This window comes from Clytia hemisphaerica, unplaced genomic scaffold (genome assembly GCF_902728285.1).
Source record: "Clytia hemisphaerica strain Z4C2 unplaced genomic scaffold, Clytia hemisphaerica genome assembly, whole genome shotgun sequence".
NCBI lineage: Eukaryota > Metazoa > Cnidaria > Hydrozoa > Leptothecata > Clytiidae > Clytia > Clytia hemisphaerica.
The window spans coordinates 1067996-1094117 of record NW_027104528.1 but is presented as its reverse complement, the minus strand read 5'-3'; the positions used below and the strand labels follow the sequence as shown (position 1 = coordinate 1094117).

General features: G+C 33.9%; 2 protein-coding genes across 5 annotated transcripts in view; one reads left to right on the top strand and one right to left on the bottom strand.

Annotated features, from left to right (window-relative positions):
* Nucleotides 1–26122, top strand: part of LOC136822120 (cell division control protein 6 homolog) — a 40503-nt gene that overhangs the window by 3918 nt on the left and 10463 nt on the right. The window lies entirely within an intron of this gene.
* On the bottom strand, nt 1220–20446 carry LOC136822119 (uncharacterized). 4 transcript variants are annotated; one of them, XM_067078342.1, is made up of 3 exons: nt 20143–20446; nt 1715–3751; nt 1220–1414 (listed from the first exon to the last, which is right to left on the bottom strand). In XM_067078342.1, the coding sequence occupies exons 1-3, from the start codon at nt 20267–20269 to the stop codon at nt 1404–1406; spliced, it is 2175 nt and encodes a 724-aa protein (XP_066934443.1). In that variant the 5' UTR covers nt 20270–20446; the 3' UTR covers nt 1220–1403. The 4 variants fall into 4 exon arrangements, with proteins under 4 accessions (XP_066934443.1, XP_066934444.1, XP_066934445.1 ...); XM_067078343.1 differs by lacking the exon at nt 20143–20446 and adding an exon at nt 13106–14016; XM_067078344.1 differs by lacking the exon at nt 20143–20446 and adding an exon at nt 11495–11525.

Here is a 26122-nt window from a genome sequence, read left to right as displayed (position 1 = left end):
CATGGGCTGAGTTCCATTGTATGAAGCTTTATCGGATCGCGTCAGACAAGGAACCCTTTTATGTTCAATGGTATGAACGAGAGGATGGTACCACTCCTTGTGGCCATTTCGATACCGTTGATCAAGAGGAGATCGAAACTACGTGCGCCAAATGCATCATGGGGGAAAATGGTGACGGCTGGTTGAGATGCCCAAGTTGTAACCAGTGGTACCACGAAGGATGCTTTCTGTCCTCTTAAATACCTTATTTGACATTCATTTAGAGTTCTTTCTGTATGTCTATGTTTATGAAAATAGCTTTTAGTTTTTATGTCGGACAGACATTTTGTAATTCGTTTCATATAGAATTTGGGAACTTATCATAATATAAAAAAACACAAGCAAATAGTTTCAATTCATGTCTCAAAGTTCCGGTGTGTTTTGTTTAGCCTGCAAAAATATTTAGTGAGAATAACACCAACTTCTCTGATACTGATAGTTTTTATGTCGGACGGACATTATTCTTTGATTTGAATTTAAAAAAGGTCTGTTCACTTTCACAATTTGGAATTTTGAACACAGTTTTCGAATATTAGGAAGATTGGTTAAAAACTCTAAAGGCAATAATTTAAGAACATCGATTTTTTTTGTCGCAGAATGTCCGTCCGACATGTCCGTCCGACATAAAAAAATGACTTGCCTGTCCAATCCAATAACTTTGATTAATCCATGGCGATAATAACCTAATTTCTTCCATCCTCTAAACAATATACGAATCTTGATAAATCCCAAAAATTGAGTCGGTGCATCTATTTTTGAGATAGCAATGCAAGATTTCATCAAAAAGTAGAAAATCAGTGTTTCTATCGTGTCCGTCCGACATGAAAAACATTTTTGCAAAAAAAAAAATATTCATGTGCTGATATTTCTGTTTTCTTTTTACTTTCATAAAATATAGCACAAGGCAAAACTTTGGCCTTAGTTACAGGTCCTAGGTCCTTTGAGTTCACTTTTAATAGGTTGGCAAAGTATCGATTTGTCCGTCCGACATAAAAACTAGTTTCGTAACAGACCCTATGGCTGATTTTGATTGTTTCAATTGTTTTACAAGTTTGTTTTGGAGACGTTATTTTAATTGTTCTCTTTAATGAAACGTGGTTCACGCAATGTTTACCCTTTAAGGAATTGATGATTTGAATCAGGATTTTTTGGGCAATAACTTATTCAGGATTTTTGACGATTAGATTCTTCAACTTTCTCAATTTCTTATCATAAATTCTGTACAAAAATGGAATAAAAAAGGGTGTGTAAAAATGATATATTACTCATATAAATTAACATAATTATATTTAAACATCTTTATACATAAATTTTGTTCATCTTTGTCCATATACCTTTCGGTCAGTTAGAGATTCGGTTGAGATTCAAGCCATCACTAGAAAATGAGAAATCGAACCTGTTAAAGAAATGTTTCAAGAAATCTGGAAACTTGATTTTTAGTTAGTACCTATTTTGTAATTTTTAGAAGAATTTTATGCAAAGTTGTGCTAAATTGAAAATCATGACAAAAGAAAACTTAACAAAAATGTGAAGCTAAACATGTTCTACAAATGCAACGGGAGCTGAATATATCGTTCATAAAATATAAGCTGATAAGATCTTTAAAAATTTTCTTCTGACTCATGGCTATATTCAAAGTTTCAGATAAATATTTTGGAAAGAAAAGGATACTTACAAGCTTTAGCTTTCTTGCTTGCTGCCACTTTACTGAACTTGTCCCACAAAGTTTTCTCTTGAACCACAGTCGTTTTGGTCAAATCACATAAAGATAGTCGGTGTGCATTATTCATGATTTTGGCTCGACAAAAATTAGCGTTATTATCAAAATTGTTTTGTTGTACAATGTCTTTTTCTTCGGACGACCAAACCTCATCGTTAGGATCCTCCCCTAAGATTTCTTGATCAAAATAGTCAAACATTGATTTGGGTCTTGTTTTGTTCTTTATTTTATTGTTGTTCGATCTTTTGTTATTCGATTTATTAGGAGTTGATAAGGATTCACTTCTTTGAGGCTTTTCGTATGAATTTGCTGACTCAGCAGGCGGAGATAATAAGTTTTTAGCGTTTTTGCTTTGTTCCTCGGTGTAAAACATTGAGCCTTCTGATTTCTGCCTTTTAAATGTTTTTGATAACTCACTCGAGCTTAGTCTTCCATTCTCTTCGTCCCCAGGTACATAGAATAAAGGCGTGTCAGGTAATCGTTTAACTGAATTAGCATCTAAAGAAACTCTCTTCGATTCCTTCTTATTGTCTTTCGGTGTTAAATCACGCACTCGATTTTCAGTGAAATGATTTAATTGTCCTAAAACTTTATACGATATTCCTGTATCGTTTAAAATATCTTCTGATTCAACACCTGTTTTGGATAAATCAGGTGTACTTTTAGCGTGCGCTAATCCGGTTGCGTCGAAACTTTTGGACGTCATTTTATTCCTTTTGGCGCGTCGTTCCTCCTTATTACGGTGCGACGTTCCAACGTTAGAGTTTGCTCTACGTATTCCCGGACCAGTACGTTTGTTACCGTTCTTCTTACGGAATCGGTTAGCACGTACGTTTGGTGAAGCGGCGTCGCTACTCGACTCGTCATTTAAGATATAACGTCCTACGTTAGGGTTTAGTGCAACGGATGCTTTTTCGAACCAGCTCTCAAGTTGATTTAACTCATTCAAAGGGTTCGTAAAGGTCTCTTTCGGTGTCTGTAACAAATTGGAATCAGAACTCTTGATGGTTAAAGATGCAACTAAATTCTCGATATCCTTGTTTTTCTCCTCTTGTAAACTTTTACGTTGCGGTGGTGTTAACCCACTATCTCGGTTACGCTTCAATTTCAACGCATCGGCTTCGGACATTCGGCGGTTTTTTTCTCGAACACATTCCTCGTCGTCGGTTGATAATTTGTCGTCGTTGTCGGATAATTCGGCATTACTTTTCGATCGCAATCGGTGAAATAATTTGGAGCCTTTCCAACGTTTTCCATGATCGCCACTATTGCGTTCTTTCTTACCGGCCTTGGAGGAGACCATATTCGGGGTTTTAGAAGTGGATAATTTTTTACTGTCTTTTTGACTCGTTGTATTGACATCGTGTGAAAATTTACGTCCTGGGAACGGTGAAATTCGCATTAAATTAATGACAGAATCCATGGTACCTGTTGAAACTCCTCTTCGATGTTTCAAACGTGGCGTTGGACTTCCTTCGCATTGTTCTTTCTCAAAAGAAGAAGACGGTGTGATTTTTGAGGAGATTTTTCTGAGTGTTTTCTCAGGTACTGTTAATGAACGATCACTCAACCTAGGGCTGCTCATTGGTGATGGAGACAACATCTTGGTACGTCGTTCTGGCAACGGTGTTGTACTCACGTTCGTTTTGACCAAGTCTTGTAAAGCACTATACAGGTCTTGTATTTCATCCAAAGATGCTGGTTTCTTAGCACTTTTTTGTGAATCAGAACTGGCATTTGAATCACGTCTGTTTGTATTGATGCTACCTTCTGGTGATGAGAACATCTTTGGTGATGATGATGGCGAAACTGATCGTTGCTGATCTTCCTCTAAATCTAGCGATTTCTGACGTTTAAATTGTGGCTTAGTGGTGGTGTTGGCAGATGTGGTGATGGTCAGATTCTGAACAGCAGTTTCAGCGTTGAGGTAACCATTCTCAGACATGCTTCGTTTGAGAGGTGATAAGATTGTATTCTCAAATGTTATTGAATCTGATGATGAAAAAAAGAATAATATTATTTTTCAAATTTTTGAAGAAAAATTTTGTTAATGACGAATGCTTCTATATCGATTTAAGAAAACACAAGCATCGTGACTGAGGATTTGAAAAACGTTTGTAGCTCTAACATCTTTTGAACCTTATACCAAGCTATCCAAACATGAAATGCACTGAAATAAATACAATCGCCAAACACGAAGAAAAAGCTGTTTTCAAAAAAGACACTCTTATAGATATCGATTATCAAAAAAAAATCAGTAATCGATCGATTAGAGTTCAAGAATTTTTGACTTTCAAAATATTTCATCTGGCAACAAGAGAGAAAAATCTGAAACGCGTTTTATTCTATCTCAAAGAGGATCAAAGAAGCTTCAAAAGCGAATCAAGAATATCGTCAAGATAGCGATAATATACAGTATCAATTTGAATGTTGATCCCCCATGATGATCTTTTTGAAAAATATAGCGCCCAATTCAAAAACAACAATCAAGGAGACTTTCTAGAGCGATTAGCACCTCCGGACCCGCTAGTCGGGAATTTCCGGATTGGGGATAAGTTATCCGTTATTTAGAAAACCAAAATAGGAAAAAAGTAAACAACTTTGCTGTGATTTTCAGATTGAGGATATTTTTTGATGGCTTATTTCGGCTTGGTCTCTCAACCATTTATTTCATCTTGTTTTGAGAGATTGTCCTGAAAGTCTCGTAAAAGAAATTTGAATTTTAAGACTGTTTATTCCTAAGGCTATCATTTGAGATGTGAAAGTCGGTCAAGGTTTTTGAAGTATAGTAGACTAAAACTCAAATTAAGGTTAAAGTTGCTCTTTGAATAAATTAACTGTGTAAAAACTTTAAATGATATCGCCAGGAGAAAGTTATTAATCTTTGCCATAGCTGTTATTCAAAATAAGGGCCAAAAGAAAATAGAGTTTAAAATAAACTTCGATTGGGAGATTGTCTCGAAACAAAACTAAGCATAACGTCACACTTCTGAAGTTTGCTGTTGTTTAAAATAGGAACATAGGGACAAAAATTTGACTAAAACTGTTTATGTTAAATAGTAAAATCTCACTTCTTTCGGGTTGAAATTTTGATTGAAAACAAAAAATTTCATTAAAAAATTAATATTTCACGTCATTAGAGCAAAATATTTTTAGTTCTGACCTTAAGCACTAAGCTATATTGAATGAGTTAGACCCTGTCTGACTTATGTAGTTGTCTAGATGCGACTCTGCTTGTGATGAAACGCTTTCCTATGCCTCCCCTGGAAGAGGTGAAAGAATATTTGATACACCAAATCGACCAGCACCTATTTAAATCCCTTACTAAGCAAGTAAACCATTACAATAAGTGGATCATAACTATTACACGTTTTTTTTATAAGAACAAACTATATAAGAACATAAGGCTTCGAGGCCCAAAAATTTAAGAACATTCTAAGAACATTCTAAGGCTTTGGAGACTTAAAAACATGCATTTTCTTAAGAAATTACATCAAAATGCTCAAAAAATTCTGAAAATAAGAACGTTTTAAGAACATTTTTAGGCTTAAAATCCAAAAACTAAGAACATCCGAAGGCTTCGAAAATTTTTGACGTTCTTATAAAAAAAAAAACGTGTATATCCAAGGCAATAAAAAAGCATCGTCTGCAATTTTCCTCTAAAATTTATTTTAAATTCTTAGAGATGCTACGGTATTAAAACGCCCCTTTAATCTGACCATAAAAACCATCAATCTGACAATAAGAACAACTTCAGACCAACCTTATCATACAGCGTCATCACATCAAACAAATAAACAAACGAAACGAAGAAAAATATTCTTTTCGCCAATAAAACTATTATCATCATATTGTTTATGTTTGTTACGTAAAAGGTTTTTTTATAAGAACAAACTATATAAGAACATAAGGCTTCACTGGCCAAAATGTTAAGAGCAAGTTAAGAACATTTTAAGGCTTTGTGGATCCAAAACACCCTATTTCTTAGGGAAATGGTCAAAAATAAGAACATGTTGAGAAAATTTTTAGACTTTAAAACTCAAAGTTAAGAACACGATCTGAAGGCTTTTTGGTTGTTCTTATAAAAAATAACGTGTATGTTTTATCAACTCACAGTCCTGTGAACTTGTATATTATTTCAAAGCTTTTGAATTTTTATTCCAATTTTTTCATCATTTCGTCACACATTAACACGCATATAATCAACTCTAACAAAACAAAATCCCTGTTTCAAATAATAACACCTGTTTTATTCAAAGTTTCAATATTTCTACTATCATCCAAAATTTGATTGTGTCAAAAAAATAATTCAGCTGTGTTCCAAACCATATCCTTTTCGTCACAAAATGAGCTTTCTTTAGAACGAAAAGAACAAGAATACATAGCATGACTTCATTGCTACTTAATTTCCATTTAGTGGGACTGCTTTCGCAATCATTCGAAAATTCAAATTAACCACAATAGTTCATTAACAACAATAGTTCATTAACCAGTTATACATACTCATTTCTTCATAAGAATAGGTTTATTCTTTGAAATTATTAGATGTTCTTAATCTTTTGTGATATTCAACGTAAAGTGTTCTTGAAGTCTTTCTTAAGTTATGTTCTATACTATGTGAGAACTTTGAAAGTACATAAAATCTTCAATCCTGTCTTTGATCATTTCTAAAAGTTAAAAGGCTTTTGTCTTCAAGTTTGGTCAAAATCAAGCCTCATTCTCTTAATAAACTATTCTTATAAAAGAAAATGACGACATTAAAGTTTCAACCTGATTTAAGTGGGACTTTTCGAATCTTTTTACCGCTTTTGAGTAATTGCGTAATTAATGGCTGATTTTAATGACGATATTAGTATTAACCAATACGTGGCTATGATTGGTTCATTATTGACAAATCTTTCATTTGATTGGTGGAATCAAAAAGTCACCTTTAGTTTATGACCTTGTTAGTAGTTTAATAATTTTGCATCTTATGACACAACCCTCGCATTGAAATTCGAAGAATCTTCCCTTTAGCGGTACTTTTCCCTTACTTTAGCACTATTTTCCTGTATTCTGTTTTTTTTCATGCTCTTTTTGAAAATTGTGACTCAACATTACATAAGAAATTAGAGATTGACAATGCATCTCTTTCCCCACAAACACCTCGAGGTTGCTGATAACAAAACTTGATGATAACTTGAAGGTAACTGATAGCGTTACAAAACCGTCGAGCAAAACATCGAGCCGGGAAGAATGTAATTGTTTATTAAAATCCTAATAACACTAGCCAGAAGAACTTTAAAAATCATCCAACACCTACGACATGTACAAAAGAACAAGGCTTGTGTTTATCCGAGTCAAATAACGCCTGAATATCTGAGCGCATCAATGCAATCTCTTCAGACATTTGACGTCACTCTAATTGACTCGAACTCGAGCCTATTTAAATACGCAGCTTTTCGCAACAGTAAACAAGACATAACCGTTCTTCTTTAAATCGAAATCAAGAACTGACAGAAACATCCAATCTAACACAGTCAACTTGAATATTTGAACTCTCTGATACAATTCAGTCAGACTTTTGCTTTATTTGATGACCCAAGAGCAATATAGATTTCGCAAAAAAAAGAAAATTCAATCTATCAATTTAGCAAATAGAATTATTTCAAGTTATAACTTGACTTCCAACCAAGTGAAATGACCCAAAACGCGATATCATTTGTAACAAAATCAGAATCGAAACATTAACATGATGAACTGATATATGTCTTTGATTCTCCATTCCCTTTATATATGAAAAAAGAAGTTAGGGGGTTCAAAAACAAATGATCGTGAGAAAAGATGATCTCATACATTATCAAAACATTCAGGGTTCAAGAAAACAAAAAAAATCCTACTTGATTTATCAAAACATTTGCGGGTATCTTTCACTTTTTTGTTAGAACATTTTGAACTGATTTTCTTCTCATAAAAACTTTAATTTGTCCGGGGGACTGATTAGTCGCACTGTTTAACTATTCCCGGTCCAAAAGTGGGGAAAAAAGTGCCAGCTAAAATTTTGGTATTTAAAATTTCTAATTTCAAAAACTTCTCGACCACCTTGACTATGAAGGCTGCACACTCAAACTATTGAAAATTGTAAGGAAAAGTTCATGAAGAAAAAACAAAAGAAATTGAGCTCAAACTACGAACTGTATATGAGCTTTTGAGACCCCTCCAGAAGGTGTTAAAATGCTTCTAGATAATTTATTGAAGCCCAGGGCGCCCAATAAGATTTTCTGCTTGTTCCTTAAAAATATCTACATACAAACTTCCAATAGACACGTTTTTTAGGCTCTGCATAATGTTAAAAACTATTATTTTGAGTCCTAGTTGATACGCTTATAATAGTTATGCTTATATAAAAGAAAAAATGTGTAAAAAGAATTAAAGATCCTAAACGGACATGCCAACTAATGTTTATGACCTTCCAATGCCAATTTTTATAAAAAGGAGATGACACAAGCTAAGTTGATACTAACTCTTACACCTTAACCACTTATCCAAGAGTTGTTACGTCATAATATAAATAGAAACCTTAAGGACAGGAGGTAGGTGTTCAAGCACCTTCGACATTTTTGTTGATGTATATTTCGGTATTTTTTGCCAAGAAATTTGCTAGTCATTTCTATGGCATTCTTGTGTTTATTTTAGAAATTTGGTAAGGTCTTCCTGTTTTGTCTAGAGAAAAATGGTTAGATTTTTGAAAATCAACTTTTTAGTAAAGACATTGCACTATGGCTAACTTTAGAAATAGCTTAGTTGGTCCAGACCTTATTTATCTCACCGACAAGCCTTTATTTTCAGTGATTAAGGCATCTAGGAAAAAAGGGACACGTTTTCCGTGTTGGAGAAAGATTAAAAACAACCTTCCTTCTTATATTGTCATTTTGGCCCCTCTCTAGTGGAGATTTAGAGTTCACAGGAAAATGCTGAGACAAAGATATTTGTCGTATAAATTGATGATCAAAATGAACGTTATATTTACTCGTTGATTAGTCATTGCTTGTTAAACTCTTGAACATCACAGTTTCTTGATCTGATTTCCATTGGTGATAAGTTTGCACGAGTAATTTGTGGTAAAAAGGAAGGAAGTATTACTTCATGACGTTTGGTATCTTCAAGTGGACGAAACAGATTGGTTTCAATGTCAGAGACTGATCATAGTAATTTCTATTTGCTTTAAGTTGTGCACTCTCTTTCGCTTGGAAACCTTGAAAGGAACTTGTCATGCCACAATCGAGGTCGTAATATTTGAGAAAAAAGGAAAATTTCACGAACGATTTGGAAGCGCTGTAACTTAGGTGAGTTTTAACGCTAGACTTAGGACTTCGGACCTTAGGATCTGAGGATCCAAAAGTTCAAAATTATTTCAAAAAGGCTCAGAATATAGCCTGGAAGTCTATAAACTCTACCCATAAATTGAAATTCGATTACATTTGACAGTTAGCCCCTAAGCGACTTTCACGCCTGAACTTCAAATTTCGAAAAATGAGGAAATAGCCCAAATTCTTAATGTATTTCGATGGAGATTGTACACTGGTGTGGTTTCCACATGCTAGCAAAAAATTGCAGTATTAAAGCGAATGGACTGTATTTTTACCGATGTCATTAGCAAAATATTGCTCAAGAAGTGACCTGGAAACGACTTCAAATCTTTATAGTGTCTGTCTTTTGAGGATTTGATAGACTTGTGGACGCTTTATACTACTGACAAAAGATTCTTTTCTATAATACCAAACCAAAGAGCACTCCAAAATAGCAGTGGTGGTCTTGTATCACTTCAAGAGGCAATTTTATTTTCTCACGCGCGATGAACAATGGAAGTTACGATATATCAGCGAATTTTAGGGTACTCAAAACTCTCACAGCCTGTAGATATAAAAACACACAAAGATGGAGTGCAAAGTCTCGTTGTGATATACCGTATATGGCAATTCAGGAGTCTTAACCTTTGAATATTTTCATATTGGTGAAACTTGAAAAATGCCAAAACTTCAGACAGAAGTGTATAATAGTTATGCAAAAAGGAAGGGAAAGTTTTTAACAAGTTCAAGTGCACTTTGCAAAGTGATTTACACTTGTTTACAGCCGTATCTATGAGCATATCAATGAGAAATCTTATATTTTTAGATTTCTGACTCTTGTGCCAACAACTATTTCTAACATCTGACATTTACTTTTAAACACAACATAATCATAATGAAGTTTAGAAATCCTGTACCGTACAAAAGCTCTTAAAGGAAGCAATAAATCAGATCCGAAAATTGGAAAATTTGAGTTAGAGGAATTGATTGTCAGTATAGGCAGTAAACCAACTGTGAAAAAGAATAAACAACAGAACAATATTTTTTATAAGAACCAGTAAATATCTTGGCTGCTGTTTAATTTACTTAAAACGCTTTAATGTTTAAAAGTACCAAACAAAATCAGTCAGAATTAGTACTTCCTTAGTAATTTCTATAATAGCAAGGCTTATAGGTTTCTCCAAATTTGTTCTTAAGTTTTGAATACCGAGCCTCGTGTTCTTATAAAATAGTTCTTATAAAAAACATAAACCTCCTCAACGGTTCGATCTACATCCGAATTTTTCAATCAAGAAAGAATTTTCCTTCATTAAAAAACCATTTCGGTACCAGGAAGGTTATTTTCTCAATCTCATGATGCTTGGAAACAACACCGCCATTCTTCTCTTAATAGTATATCATTAGTGAAAGACAAAGAAAATGATGTTTTAAACCAGTCACACGTTTTTTGTAAGGTCGCGTCAAAAAAACTAAAGATTTGGTCTAAAGGCTAAATAAAAATATTCTTCAAAAATGTTCAGCAATTTTGAAAGTATTTTGGTGTGATTTCATAATAGATGGTATTTTTTAAAGATTTTGTTCTTATATGAAAACGTTGTACATTGTCGTTCTTAACAGGTGTCATCTTCCGGGCAAAACATAACAAAGTTTGCTTGGCGTGTAGACACGCAATATACAGAAAATTTTAAAAGAAAAACATCCCCTTCTCACAGACCCGATAAGATTGTTTCAGCCAGTGGGGGTGAAAATAACGGACGAAAACTCTATGGGGATCGATATTTACATGTTTTTTTATGAATGGGGATTCCATTGTCTTCGAGCCAGAAAATTCAGTGGGAGTGGAAATAATATCACAATATTTTGCAATGAGGATTAGCTTATGTGATTATTTTTAACGGGGACAAAAATTAGAGTATAATTTTTTATTGGGGACTATATTTTGGCCAATTTTTCTAGTGGGAAGGAGTTCCAGTGGGTCTGTGAGAAGGGGATGTAGGAAACAATGCTCAGTTAAATTCATCCGATTGATTCCTCATTTTCAGGAATCGGGGATTCAAATGCGGTCAAACATAGACAATTTCTGTTTCAACCAAGTTTTCATGCATTAGAATTAACAAAAAAGTCTTAAGAAAACAAACAAAAGGAAGGAGTTATCGTCAATACCGGTCTAAGCTAGGTATCATTCAAGCACTTCTCTGACTCAAATTTTCGACCCAAAAAGCAACAAGAAGCATGTACTAACGATGTTCTGAATAAAGCATGGCCCCTGATCCCTTAGCCACAGCCAATCTACTGCTTACTGCTCTTCCTCAATTTAAACTACAAGCAAGGGTCCTTAAAGTATAAAAGTATGAGACTGTTAGTGGTATGGAGAATTAATAATTGTATCTTTCAAATCAGATCATACCAATGAAATGCATTTGACTGGCAGATCGGTTTTACAATTGTGCCACAAGTCTGCAAATTTGACTCTCAGCTTAGTTTGATGTACTTATGCAAAAAAAATCGCCGACCACTTTGCCCAAAGACGGTAAAAACGCCAAAATACTGTCGTCTGTTTAGGTGAGCAAGGGCGATAAAGAGCCGCACATCAACTATCGACTTGCCCTCGATATCGCTCCGATAGATAAACTCACTAAAGACAATATTGCAAAACCAAAAAAAACAACCAGACAATTTTTTAAAAACGAAAATCAAGAAAATTCAATAACAAATTTGATCATTCTAACCAAACCAGCCGTATCAACAAATTGATATCTTGAAAACCAAAATTGAATTGATCGAAATTGGCCAAAATTAATTATACGTAATTATGGCTTACATGTAAATCTTCTCAAAAACAATAGATTTGTAACATAATTTGGTTGTTTGACGAAGGTTTCTGTCATTATAGCTTCAATTGGTCATTAATTTTCAAATTCGATATTGATTGACCAGATTTGACAGTCAGGTACTTTATACAAAGTAATGATTTTGTTAAAATGAAGACCGCTTTCATTCATTACTGGGCGGCTTGTTTTGAAAATGAGCCATAATTTTGCTCATCCTGCTATTTGAAGATGAACAATAAGTATACATTCCACTCATTCTTTCAAAGAGGGTGCTTTCCAAGCTAAATAAACGGTACTTTTTATAGACGGCAGTGAAGTCTCTTACAAAATCAACGGCACGAAGGTCTTTGTGATTTTTTCTAATGATATCAACTAAAAATATGTCAACTAATTAAATATCACAGAATGGTGATATTTGACTGTGTTAGATACCCTTAATTCAACGTTCAGTGAGAAACCTATAACGTTGGACGAACGTTAAACCGACGTTGTGTGCCAGCTAGCTCTTGGTTACCAAAGACTATACAGTTTTGTTATATACAGATGCTCAATCATTACTCGCTATACTTAAAGTCCCACCTTTTTTGTATACGCCTCTTTTCAAAGGTTTTGGCAATGTTGTTTGGTTTGTCGCATTGATTAGATCTTTCTATTTTGCAGACACGTACTCTCAAGGCGCTCAAGGATAAATCCTAAATATAGTAATAGCACTACATAATCAAACGGTATAATCTTAAATTAATAGAATAATGTTTTTGACCAATATTCTAAGGACTTCCATGCATAAATCTACGGTAATTCAAAACCCTTGATCGGGCAAATTATAAAAGCTATATGATCCCCCTCCATTGCAGTTTATGGTTTTTTCTTCAACATTTTGCAAGGGGCCTTGCAACAATATGTAAACATTGTTCAAGTGAAGAAAGCCAACATGAATGATATGAATTTTGTGCTATTTCGAAAGATAATGAAAAACAATAGAATTCAACGCAAAAATCTTTATCATTGCCAATTTCACAAACGTTAAAATAATTTGAAAAATTTATCATGTCTTTAAAAAAAATCATCAACTGTTTTAGAACTACTTTGCTCAAATTATAGAAGAAAAACGAAAAAATCTTGCCACATCTTTGACACAAAACAAAACAACACGCATCAAAAGAGAAAATTATTTTTCATATAATTACCTCTTCGCCTGTGATTATACAATCGAAGAATTTTTCCAACAGTTCTTCGTTGTTGCGGTTGATGGTGACGAAACAAAAGTCTATTCTCCGTCAACATAATGAAGTCAACAACAACAGCAACAGCAATAATGGAAATCAATTCTTCTAACAATAGAAATCAATTCCTTTAACAATAGACGGATTTGTTGAAAATTATATTGTGCTTCTTTCTGTTAATTTCTCTTTTTCCCGACAATTATTACAGTGTTTTCTTTTCGGAGTTAATTAGGTTGTATCGTCTCTAATTTACTTGATTGTTGCTTAGCGCTACATTCAAATCTTCCATCCGTGGAAGACAATAAATTCTGTCAATTTTTTCTAAAGTAGTATCAAGGTGAAAAGACACTTCAATACAAAGTTTATTCCTGGATTGCGATTGACTCTTTGAAGATCTTTCCTTCTAGTGCCAACCATTGACGTAATCAACGGAACTCTAATTTATTTTTATTTTTCCGCTTCCGCTTTTAATCCTGTCCGTTGACACCTGTAATCCAAAAACGTTCCTTTCGTGACGGTAAATAAGGTAAAGTAAGGTTTTCAGTCTATAAATATTTTAGATATAATTGGCTGCCTTGATTAATTTGTTCACTTTTTCAGCGGAGTATCTTTTCCGATTTTCAGCTTATTACTTATAGATCAGTGGTGTTAATCATTTTAAGCAAAACAAATCCCATAAAAATATTTTTGACCAATCTACAATGACAATTTTTTACCCCTGAACCATATCATTGTCAAGAAATCAAACTCCAAATTTCAAATCCTTGTGTAGTGTGATGTAGTATCTCAAATAAAAGATCTGCGTGATAACTCGAAAGTCTGCGTGATGCTTTTTCAGCAACTAAACATTCTTTGAAGGTAAAACGACATACTTTAAATCATGAAAGAACGTGTATTGACGTTAACTAAATACTTTAGTTGGCAATCCGTCTCCTTTGGAAGAACTAAACAATCACATTTTTGTTGTTTTTTTCGCCCGATTATCAGATATAGTCAAAGAATCTTAATATATTTATCTAGACTATTTCTTATGAAAACAAACATGAAGCTATGTTTATACAGGAATTTCAAGGACACCGGAATTATTGCGTTTACCAAAAGTAAAGCTTGCTTCATAAAACTTCTTTACATGAACACCTGAGATCAAAATTACACGCCTTATGAATCAATTAATGCGCAAACGCTTATGAACTAAATTAAGACCAACCACATGAAGATTTTGAGTCTTTTTAAGGTCACCTTTTTCACAATTTAAGCCTAAAAATCTCAAATGATTTAAGAGCATTCTAGCCAGTAAGCCAAAAATTAATTCTTGATGATCCGCAAGTGTAAGTTCTATCTGAGACCTAATATAGGGCAGCTGATTGGTGATTGGAGCCTCTTAAAAGTAGATTGTACTGAGAATCTGGACAGTGTGAGATGATATTTTTTTTAAAGCAATTTTTGTGGTTTTTTCTTTATATCAAATGCATTTTCACCATTTCAAACGATTCAAATTTCCGGAGAAAAAAAGATTTTTGCATGATTTGTGGTCAATGATTTTGTAAGTTAGTGAGTAAGTATCTGCGAAAGAAAACAATCCCATGTTACAAACTTTACAAACATAAAAAAAGTTTAACCCCTCCTCTGATAGGAACTTCGTAATATCGCCATACATTTGTTTCGAAAGCAATAATATCGATGCTACTATAAGCAGCTGGATTGACAGTATTACATCTACCAATCTACAAAGAAGGTAGACGATGCTATCGTCCGTTTAAAAGTTCGGGCGTCCAGGGAGGTATACGGGAAAAAAGTGGCGGTAGAGTTTTTAGTAGGGGGGAATTTGTTCGTTTTTTGAGGTCGCTCGATTTTTTTAGTCAAAGCACTTGTTATACATTTTTGGAAAGTACAACTATAGAGGAGTCCGAATTTCAATGTTTCCAATTTTTTTTCGGACACTTTGGTGTGATTTTCGGACAAATATGACACAAAGCAGTAGAAAAAATGAAGTCTATAGAGAAAACCTTGTGGTTAATAAGTATACGCCGCACAAGATATTGATTCCTGGATATTCTTTCGAAATCATCAAATACGTCCTAACAAAAAATCTGAAGAATGTCTACTACTCTTTGATGTCACAAAAAATCCCTCTTTTTCTTGTCTCACTATCTTCCTACTATATACATTCTCACGACCAGATTCGATTACAAAACTGTTACAGTACCTAAAATTTGTAAGTCGTTTGTGATTACTCAAGTATCAAGAAACAATTTTTGTGTACGGGAAAAAAATGTCCATTTCTTGTTAATGAGTAACAGTCTTGGTCCGATTGAAGTTTTTTGCAAGGCTTTATAAGATTGCAGATTAGCTTTTGTAGGCTCTTCGCTGTTGGCCAATATGACAGCACTTTCCAAAAAATTCAATCCGTGTTTCTTTTATGATTCATAAATTGGATAAACGAAAATATTGCGAAATCTTATGATACATTATTATGTAAAATATGTGTTAGGGAAGGTAAAAGGTATTAACGGGCGATTCGGCATCGAGTGAAATCGAAATCAAATCGTTTTGATGCTCATTTTGGCTCTCTCCTTTAAAGTATACTAGTAAGGCAAAAAACGATACTAGAATGCTAAGCTCGAATATAATTACAGCTAAGCATCACTTAATATCGATTCACTCGAAAAAAAATCTTCGTCGAATCTACCGTAGGAGCATAATATCAAAAAATTGCCCTGATCTAAAGGGCTGCCCTACTAAAACCAGTTTTAGGCCTGTCCTGAATTTCGGACGTTGGTCTACTAGTAATACTGTTTATTCATTGAACATTTTTTTGACTACTTTATCTCGGACATTTGAAATAGACCAGCATAAAACGTGATCGACTTCCATCGAGACAGACAGACAGTGAAATTTAAAACCTTTGATAATCGATATTCAATCTATTTACCGATGTCTCGCTATTCTTTTCTAACCTTTCAAAAATGGCCAACAAATTATCAGTTTTCTCTCATCGCAAAGTATATCAAAAATGTGTCTTGCATAAATGTGATTTCTTCATTTTTCAAGGAGTTCTACTTGGAGTTCTTGACACGTCTGAAACATCGGATTTTTTTGTCATGAAAGCAGACCACCCAGAAATATCTTCTTCTTAAAACACAACAATCAAACCTGGTGGGAATGGAAAAAGAGATATATGGCCAAACGTTCTTTTTCAGTAGCATGGATTTACTTTGCCCCTAAATGGATTCAGTTAATCTCAGTAAATTGTTAAATTGTTTTTGCTGGGAAAGATCTTACAATTTCTCATCACTCAATGTGGCCAACATCTTCTCCCTCAATAATAATGTTGTTGGGTTGAAAGACTGTAAACATTCTTGTGTCACAGACCCGCTGGGACCTCAGCCCTACTGGAAAATTTGGCAAAGATTTCGTCCCCGGTGGGAAAATACCCTGAAATTTTAGCCACACTGGGAATTGACATTGATTTCATCCCCATTCGAGATTCCAATGTTTAAAAATTGCACTCCAAACCCATCCCCACTGGATGTTTTAACCTTGGAACAATAGAATTTCTATCCCCATTTGGATTTCAATAGGAGTTTTTATCCCCACTGGGGAAAAAAGTTCCACCGGGGCTGTGAGAAAGGGGTCTGTAGCCGTCTGGAAAAACCTCACATCAATATTGACATAAGGGAAAGAGATTTTCCAAGAATCACTCGCAATTTAAGTAGATTTTTAGTAATTTTAACGAATTGTAGCTTAAAGTTGTTTGGCTTTTAATTTGGTGCTCTGTTTCTCCAAAAACTCTTTCCAATGGATTTCAAAAGAGCATTTCCTCATTGAATTTACTCCAAAATACAAAATACCAACATTATCATCGGAGAGTGCATCCGTCCTTTTAGCATGATTAAAAACCGCTTAAGGAAAATTAATAAACCTATGCTGAACAACATACTTATATCCTGAATGTTCAAACAGAATTTCAACTAGATTTGCAATATATTTCCTCCTGCATGCTTTTAATCACTGCCTTTATCCTGAAAAAAATAGCCTTTATTAATTTTTTGATTATTAGAATAAAAATGATAATATTTAGTTTCTAACACCTGTGGCACAGACCTGATGGGCCCTCTACCCACAACCTGAGAGATAAGATTAAGATATTCCGTCCTCTTTCATCCCAATCGAAAAAGTGAATATTCCTGTAAACTTTCCATAATTCTCGCCATTCTTACTAAACCGGGGTGTAGTTTAGGGTATATACCTATTGCTCAACGACCACAAAATGATCGAAGCTAGAATTATCAAGTAATTTTTCTTCGCAATTTGCAGGCTAGAATTTTGCTTGCATTGATGGCAATCATGGAGCTGTCTCCTCCAAGTGGCCCATCATAGTCTCTCGTAATCGAAAGTGATAAAACTCATTATTTACCCCAACTGTTTTAGGTGACACTAACTATGCAATCAAAGTACTCTTTCACCATGTTCCCACGCTATTCTTACGCCTTCCTTCCGAATCGAACCATTTAACGTTTCTAGAAAGATGCCAGCGTTTCCTTTCGAAGGAAGGAAAGGTATTATAAAGAAAAACACAAACTTTCTTTAAAATTACATTCTGTCCATTATAAGTCTTATAACTGAACGGGTATTAGCCTACTTTAATCGTAGAAATTTTAGCGAGACTTATTTTCGCGTCAGGAAAATCTTGATTTTTTTTGGATTTATTTTAGCGAATCACGATTTCAAAAAATTTCGCGTGGATAAATATTAGCGAATACTCGTATTACATTATTAATCGCTTTCGTTTTCTAGCATTTCTTTGTACTGAAACCCTTCCTATTGATAAAAATGTATCAAGGCAATATAACCAGAAATTTCGCGCGGATAAATTTTAGCGATCTGGCGATTCGGCGTGTTTTAGCGAGATTTATTTTAGCGAAAATAGGGAAAACTCGCTAAAACGCTAAAATTAGTCTCGCTAAAATTTCTACGATTAATTATTTCATATTCATAGGATTCTTGCATATGTTACATGATATTTTCTATTCAATTTAATTTAAAGGGGAAAACGTGCAAATCTGTACAGATTTCGCTTAGTGTTAAACATAGAAAAAATTGATCTCGATCTCTTCGAGTTGAAATTTGATTACTGGAAGCGGCGTAGAAAAATATCATGTACTAAAACACGATTAATTGAAATAGGCTAGTACAAAAGTTATAAAGGTCAAAAGACAAGGTAGAGGAAGGTAGGAAATTGATTGAGGCTCATGGATGTGCGCTTAAGGCGTGTTAATAAATTTGCTTTTGAAATTCTGGATTGTTAGTGCTGTAGCATTTTTTACATTCAATAAATACTCAAAATTCCTTAGCTCCCCCAAAATATTTCAACCCATGAGTAAAATATTTTCGAAACGCTGATGATAAAAAAAAATGTTTATACTTGAGAGGTGACGTCAGCACAATTTTAAATAACCCAATATTTCAAGTACCTTTTATTTATCGAATACTATTTTTTTCAACTGCTGATTGTCTCAAATATTTTGAATATTTTGCGTGGTGACGTCATCACACGTACAATTAAATAAATAAAATTGGATATTTTTTGACGGCGGATTACTGTATGCTTAATATTTTGCATATTTTGACATTATTAGGTCAACATGATAACGTGATCAAAAATATTGAAATAATCCAAATAAGTATTTGCAACTTGTAATTTGTCATTAAATGATTGAATTTTCTCATCCTTTCGTAAAACATTAGACGATCCTATCGTCAGTTATAGAGGGATGCACGTTTTGTTTTTTATAAGAACAAAACTATATAAGAACATAAGGCTTCGATGGCCAAAATACTAAGAACAAGTTAAGAACATTTTAAGGCTTTGTGGACACTAAAACACCCGATTTCTTAGGAAAATGGACAAAAATAGGGACATTTTAAGAACACATTTAGGCTTAAAATCCAAAAAGTTAAGAACATCCGAAGGCTTCAAAAAATATGAATGTTTTTATTGAAAATAAATGTGTCCATGAGGCTACTTTCTAAAATAATCATCATGATCTCATTTAAAAAAAAGATAATCAACGTATCATTTACCGCTTATTATAGTCCTATCATATACTCAAATTGAGCACAATTTAATGTCATTAGTAAAAGGATGCAAATTTGTTTATCAATTTTTGATAATGTATTACCACATTTAAATTAGCTTTTTTCCTAGACTTCCCTATGACATTGGAATGTACTCTTTCAATTTACTTTCATTAAAATCTCAGACTTTGTCAAGACCAACTTAAAATAACTTTATATTCACAAGCTAATAAAGATAATTGATAATTAGAGTATGCAAAAGTGAGTATACCTCAATATAGAATCTAGCACAGGAAAATTAAAATTAACGCAAATCTAATTATGATGTGGCTTTTGATGGGATAATCCTTTTTAAATTTCCAGTGAAAAAATACACAGAAATATCACCGTAATTAGCAAGCCACCCTAACCATACACTCTTTTTCTATACTTGACGAGGCTCGAGATCGCCAAAAAATAAGAATAATTTATGAACAATGAGCCCTATAAATAAGAAAAGTATAAGAGCAAATCGAGGCTCTAATTGCAAAAGAAAAAACAGCCCGCCCAGCCCAGTCTCATCAATAATCTACTGGCCATTTACCCCAGCTTTTGAAAATGGAATTTTTTAGCGTTGAATACACCCCTGTGTCACAGATCCGTTGGGACCCATGTCCCACTGAAAAATTTGCCCCAAATTTCATCCCCGCTGGAAAAGATACGCACAGCCTCATTGATAATTGGCTTTGGTCGAATCTTCACTTGAAATGGAAAGTCAATGGAAAAAATTGCATTCCAAAACCATCCCTCCCCCTCCTGGAATTTTTTAACAAACGAATTTCTATCCCCATCGAGATTTCGATAGAAATTTTCATCCCCACTGAGTGAGAAAAGAATTCCACCATCGCTTTGAGTCAAGGGGTGTTTGAATGTAGACTACTTACTTCTGTGAAAGACTTCATCTTCTCCATCAGCACTTCGGTAATGGTATTGTACTGCATATTGTAAAATGGCTTTCCCATGTGTTTTGATGACCCCTCTCATCTTCTTCTTCATCGATTTTCGTCTCATCTTATTGAATGTTATATAGTGTTCTTCTTTATTTTATGAATCACCAAAACCACACCAAAAAACTGCATCAAAGCATCCAAAATTGAAAGTGTGTTTCTTACTATGTTCTTACACTTCAAACCACCTCACAATTTCACAATCAATTTTCTATGTTGTATTATATTTTTGCTCTATTCTAAAAATTTTGAAAAGCAATTTCTTATTACCTTTAGTGAGGTCTGTTAGGACAGAAATACTTCAGATGGTGAAAAAAGCATGAAATTTGGCACAGATGATCCTTAGAGGGTCTAAAACTTAATTTGAAACAGTAACACCAAATTTTGCCACCTGGCCACGTCATCGGGTGGCTGGGCAAAAAATTATTTTTTTGAAAATATTCAAAATGTGATGGTTCCAGCGGAAAGAGCATGAAATGCTGATGAAAATTGAGGTATAAAACATGTCTTAAAAATCTTCCTATCAAAAGTTACGAAGGTTGAAAGTTTCGTGATGACGTCACCGTAAGCCTTTCCAGGCAAAACCTAAAAATCCCGTAATAACGGAACTAGTTGACCAAATTTAGAGTTTTTTACATGAATCCGAACAAACTACTTGGTTTAACCGAATAAACAAGATTACAGCATAGCCATTATAAAAACACTGGTCTGGAAGACTTTTGTCTCTTTTTATTGTTAAAAGATGGAGCTTACGTACCAAAATCGATTTATTTTGCAAACTTTTTGATCATGTGATTATAAAATAGACCAATCCCAAGAGGAGATGTTGGTAACGTGATCAAAAAGTATGCAAATCGCAACTTGTCTTTTGTTTGTAACAAAATAAAATTGAACAAAAAGTTAAAACAATACATAGCCAGACCGGTGTTTTTTATTATGACTATGATTACAGCAGCGAATAAAAATACATGTTGCCCAAACCTTAAAACCCTAAAAACCCTAAAAACCTAATTACAACCACAACTTTTAAAAAAAATTATGGTTTGAATACAAACGTTAATTTCCCTTTAATAAGAAAGCAGTATGTCCACAGTGATTCTATCAAACCAAATGTTGCCTTTATCTTAAACTGATTCACCCAGAAATAAAAAAGTGAATCATATCGCACTACCAGACTACCAGTCATCACTGACCAGTCATTTTCACTCTAAAAAAAATTGTCTAAAATTACAATCTCAACTCGATCGCCTTATTTTCTTTCCTCAAATTATTATTTCGATCCTTTCGCAACATTATCAAAAAATTTTGAAAAAGGAGGAGAGACATTCTTCTATATACAAGCAAAACAATCAAATAAAACACTCCTCCCTCTTTACGATTTTACCAAAATTCTGTTACCATTTTATTTCTCAGCTCCTCTTTTGACACAAATTGTTGATGACTATGGTGTAAACTTATACCCGATAGTGTCAATAACTCCAACTCAACCTTTATCGAAAGGAGTTAAGTGTGAAACTAGTAATCAGGCGTTATTGATATCAAATATATTATGTTTTCGTAAACACAATTCCTCATGCTGTTATATGAAGAATATCCTACCTATTTCGGTATCAGTATCCCGTATTGTATTTAAGATCCATGCAGTACGGATGTCGTTCTTAAGCATTATCAAGACCATATCGATATTATAATTAAGCGACTCTACAAATAGGATTAAACTACAAGATGTGTCTTCTAAAAATATATACCAACTTCTTGAAGCATGGAATATGGCACAGTAGGGAAGAAGAAAATGTTTGTTTTCTTCTTACTATTGTCTTTCGACAACATCCCAATTAGATATTGGATTAAAGTTGAAAAAGTGCTTCCTTAGGATAAAAGAAAAGGTGCCTTAGTTAATGCTAATGCGGACACTGATTTACATAACAGTGTGATATTAAGAGTCCTAGGAAAAATATTTGAATGAAAAATCAGTAGGTGTTTATTAAGATCCCTTTTTTTATCCTAAAACAGTGAGTATTCACAAACTCAAATTGAATTAACATCAATTTAAAATTACCATAGGTAACGGAACTTAACCTTCTTCACTTTGCATGATGTGACGATGATATTGCAGAGCTAAGTGGAAATAGTAGACGAAACTTGTATATTGTAAACAAGTGTTTACTCATCATCTATAAATATACTTTATTAAAACAAAATTCCGTATTGTCAACCGATGCGATCAAAGACCTTCAGTCTTACAAGAGCTGAATATGAAAGATAGATATTATAGAAAACACCTCTTTCTCGAAGACCCGCTGGGACCCCTTCCCATTAGAAAAAATGGCCGTAATATCGTCCCCAGTGGAAAATTATCCTCTGATTTTTGTCTACGCTGAAAATAATAAAATAAACCAGTCCTCATTGTAAAATATTTACTTTTTTCACATCCCCACCGAATTTTCTGTCTTAAAAACAAAAGAATTGAAATCCCCAGCCATAAAAAAATATGGGAATATCAATATCAATCGAGTTTCAGTCCGTTATTTTTACCCCCACTGGCTGAAAAAAACCTCCCGGGTCTGTGAGAAGGGGGTGTAAAAAAAAATTTAGGATTTACTTTAAATTCTTTCAGCATAGACATAGGAATTGACCATTAGACCATGGTGAACTTAAGCAATTCCTCTGTATCAGCGACCAGGTCAGAATTGCGAAGTTGGATAACCCAGTGAAAATGGCCAGAAAGAGTATAGTGAGTGAGCCCGTTCAAAATCAATTGAAATTCTGTACCCCGGTCAAAGTTTGGAAATTTTACGGCCGCAAGTAATACCTGAAATTGAGTTTTGTCCCTGCCCCGGTGAAAATTGAGATGAAAACTCTTACTCCAGTGAATTTTTCACATTTCCAAATCAGCCACATGGTGAATAATCATCCAAAGGTTGAAAATCACTAAAAATCAACACGAAAATCTTAAATCTTAAAACATGAATTTTCTTGCAAGTCTTCTCAAATCGTCTTTCAACCTTTTTGATGTATTTTGACAAAATACGGAAATAAGCACTTGGTGTTATAATTTACAGATCTAAGTGATATGCTATTTATGGCTTATTATTTGTCATTTGTCATGAAAAGAATTACTCTCAGTGTTACCTTCATGAGCTTTGTAGAATGTTACCGAATTTGAAAAGAAGATGGTCTACCGCTCCAGACGAGTTGACAGACAAGATTATCCATCCTTGTCTTTGCCTTAGCCAAGCAAAATAGTTAATATCTTTTTTGGAAAGCCCTTATTTTTAAGATCTATAAACTTTTTTTGAATTGAGGTTCTCAATTGAAAAAAACCGGCAGCCGAGATAATCGAATAGCAAGATTCAAAATGTATTGAAAAAATTAACTGTCTTTTCAAGGAAAAAAGAGGTACTCTCGTACTTAGCATTACCTGTCTACCACACCCTGTCTCAAGTTGAAATTCTGAGTCTACTGGGTCGACTTCTTTCTCTGTGTTAGTAAGAAGGAATAATCCTAGCTGGTACCGTATATAATGTACGTTATGTACAACATATGTACGTTGAAACGACGTTGTGTATTAGAGTATCTTACTCCCCCTCCATGAGCCCATTAGGCCCACTCCATTTGATAACCACGACTAACATTCCCTAATATACCTTCATATCATACGATAACTTGACTCGATTCATAATGGTAAATTTTGATTTAAGAATTTTTATCACGTGACCTTGAGAAAGTAAAAGATTAGATTTCAACTTTTCTTTCAAAAATGTATCAGTTTTGTTATTTTATCGGGTGATGTCGCAAATATTTATCCCTTTGTCATCGATCTCAAAAGTTTAAGTTTCAAAAGGCAATTTTGCTTTTAAATCAAATATTTTGAGATATATTCACGTGCATTTTAAAAGTTTTGTTTTTAAATAGTAGTGATATCGTTAATTTTAATTCTCAAGCTTTTACACATTGGATTGACACGTATGTGGAGCAAGATTGGTCAGAAAAAGGAAAAGAAAAACATTTTTCGCTTATGTCAGCATAATATGACAATAGCAAGACACTGTCCTGATATGAAATATGTGTCTGATATGAAACGGGAACACTTATGCAAAAACAAAACCTTTAACATCCCCCATATCATAGACCGCTTGGAACCCCTACACTTTTTTTTTATGGGAACAATTTTATAAGAACAATGAGGCTCAAAAATGCCAAAAAATAAGAACAATTTAAGAACAGTGGAGAGGCTGAAGTTAGAGAGTTATAGCAAAAAGAATCACTGGTTTCTAAAATCCTCTAAATAGTAAAGTAAATAGCCAAAACTTGTTTTTTACCTAAATAAGAACAAAATAAGAACAATTCAAGGCTAAAAGTGCCAAAAAAATAAGAACAGCCGAGCCTCAGCAAAAATTTACTGGTTCTTATAAAAAAAAGTGTACCTCATAGAAAAATCGACCTAGAATTAGTCTGGTGGAAAAAATGCCCTGAAATTTCAACCTACTTAAAAGTAAGAAGAAAAAAATTACGCAACAAAACCATTCTGATCCTCTGGACTATTTTGAGATGATGCAATAACAATTTACTGTCCTTACCTGCATTGCACTTATTCCAAAGTTCAATAATATTCACACCAGGTATACTGTATGATACATGTCTGTTTTAGAGTGTCATGGTTTTTGAGGTACAATCATGGTTGTGATATTCGAGAAAAAATGGAATATTGAGATTACGTGGGATACTAAGAGGTGAATACTCCGAAAAGAAAAAAAGTGCCTAAACTTTATATTTGACTTTCACTGTGAGAGGTATACACTTGAGTACTCTTGAATTTCACGAAGCATTTCTTCTCTTTTCTCACGATAAGATTATAGGGATTATGCAAGAACTTTTCCACACAATTTATTTTGTTTATTTTAAGTGTTTTTAATTCTAATTCAACTCATACCTCTATTTATGCCCCTTTTTTGCTCCATAAAAGGTTTTCTGCCTCGTATTCTATTAAATCAGTTTAGCTTTTCAGCTTAAACATAGACGGTATTAGATCATTTTAATCTTCCTATATAGTGTTTCAGCTGAGACTCTTGACCAACTAATTTAGGCCGATGTCTATAGCAATTAATGTAGGTTTATAATATCCAAAAATAATGCTTTTCTTTTATAAGAATTTACTTTAAAAAAATATTCATGATGAAATTGACCAACAATCAAGAAAATGCTAAAAATATCACATGGAATTTGGCAGAACCTAACTTAAGAATGTTATTTTAAAAGCATTTTTAACTGTGAATTGCCCCAGTAAGGCTCAAAACATTTTTAAAATACTATTTTATACTTCAGGTGTGTATTACATGTTAAATCTTGGTTGAATTGGGACCCTAACCTATGAATATACCCATCTCAACTTTTACTCCTTATTCAGCCTTATCAGTATCAAAAAGGATTCAAACAATACATAGTTGACACATTTTTCTGGAGACTTTTGGTAGGACAAAAAACCATGGGCTGTTAATAATAAGTAATAAATCTGTACATCCGTTGTCTTGCTGGTTGATAATTGCCATGTCATTCTTTGTACTCGAAGTTTAACGTGAAAAAATATAAAGAAAATCGTTAATACGAATAGCTTATAAGTTTGAGTACACGACCTTACGTTTGATGCGAGATGACACGTTGACTAACCTTAACCTTTTTTTTAGCGCATGCTCAATATTTCGCATGCCGTAACTTTCGTCCGTAATCGGTAAGATACGGTGAAAACTTGTTTCAATCAGCAATTCCGCCCCTTCAATTTTTTTCGTTCTTTCTAGTCCGTGGTAATTTTCGGGGATCAGGATTCGATTATTGTCAGTTAGTTAGGGTCAGGGTTGCTAGTAACGGCTTATCACTGTGCCGGGTGCATACTCGGCGCCTTGGGCCCCGCAGAGTTGCT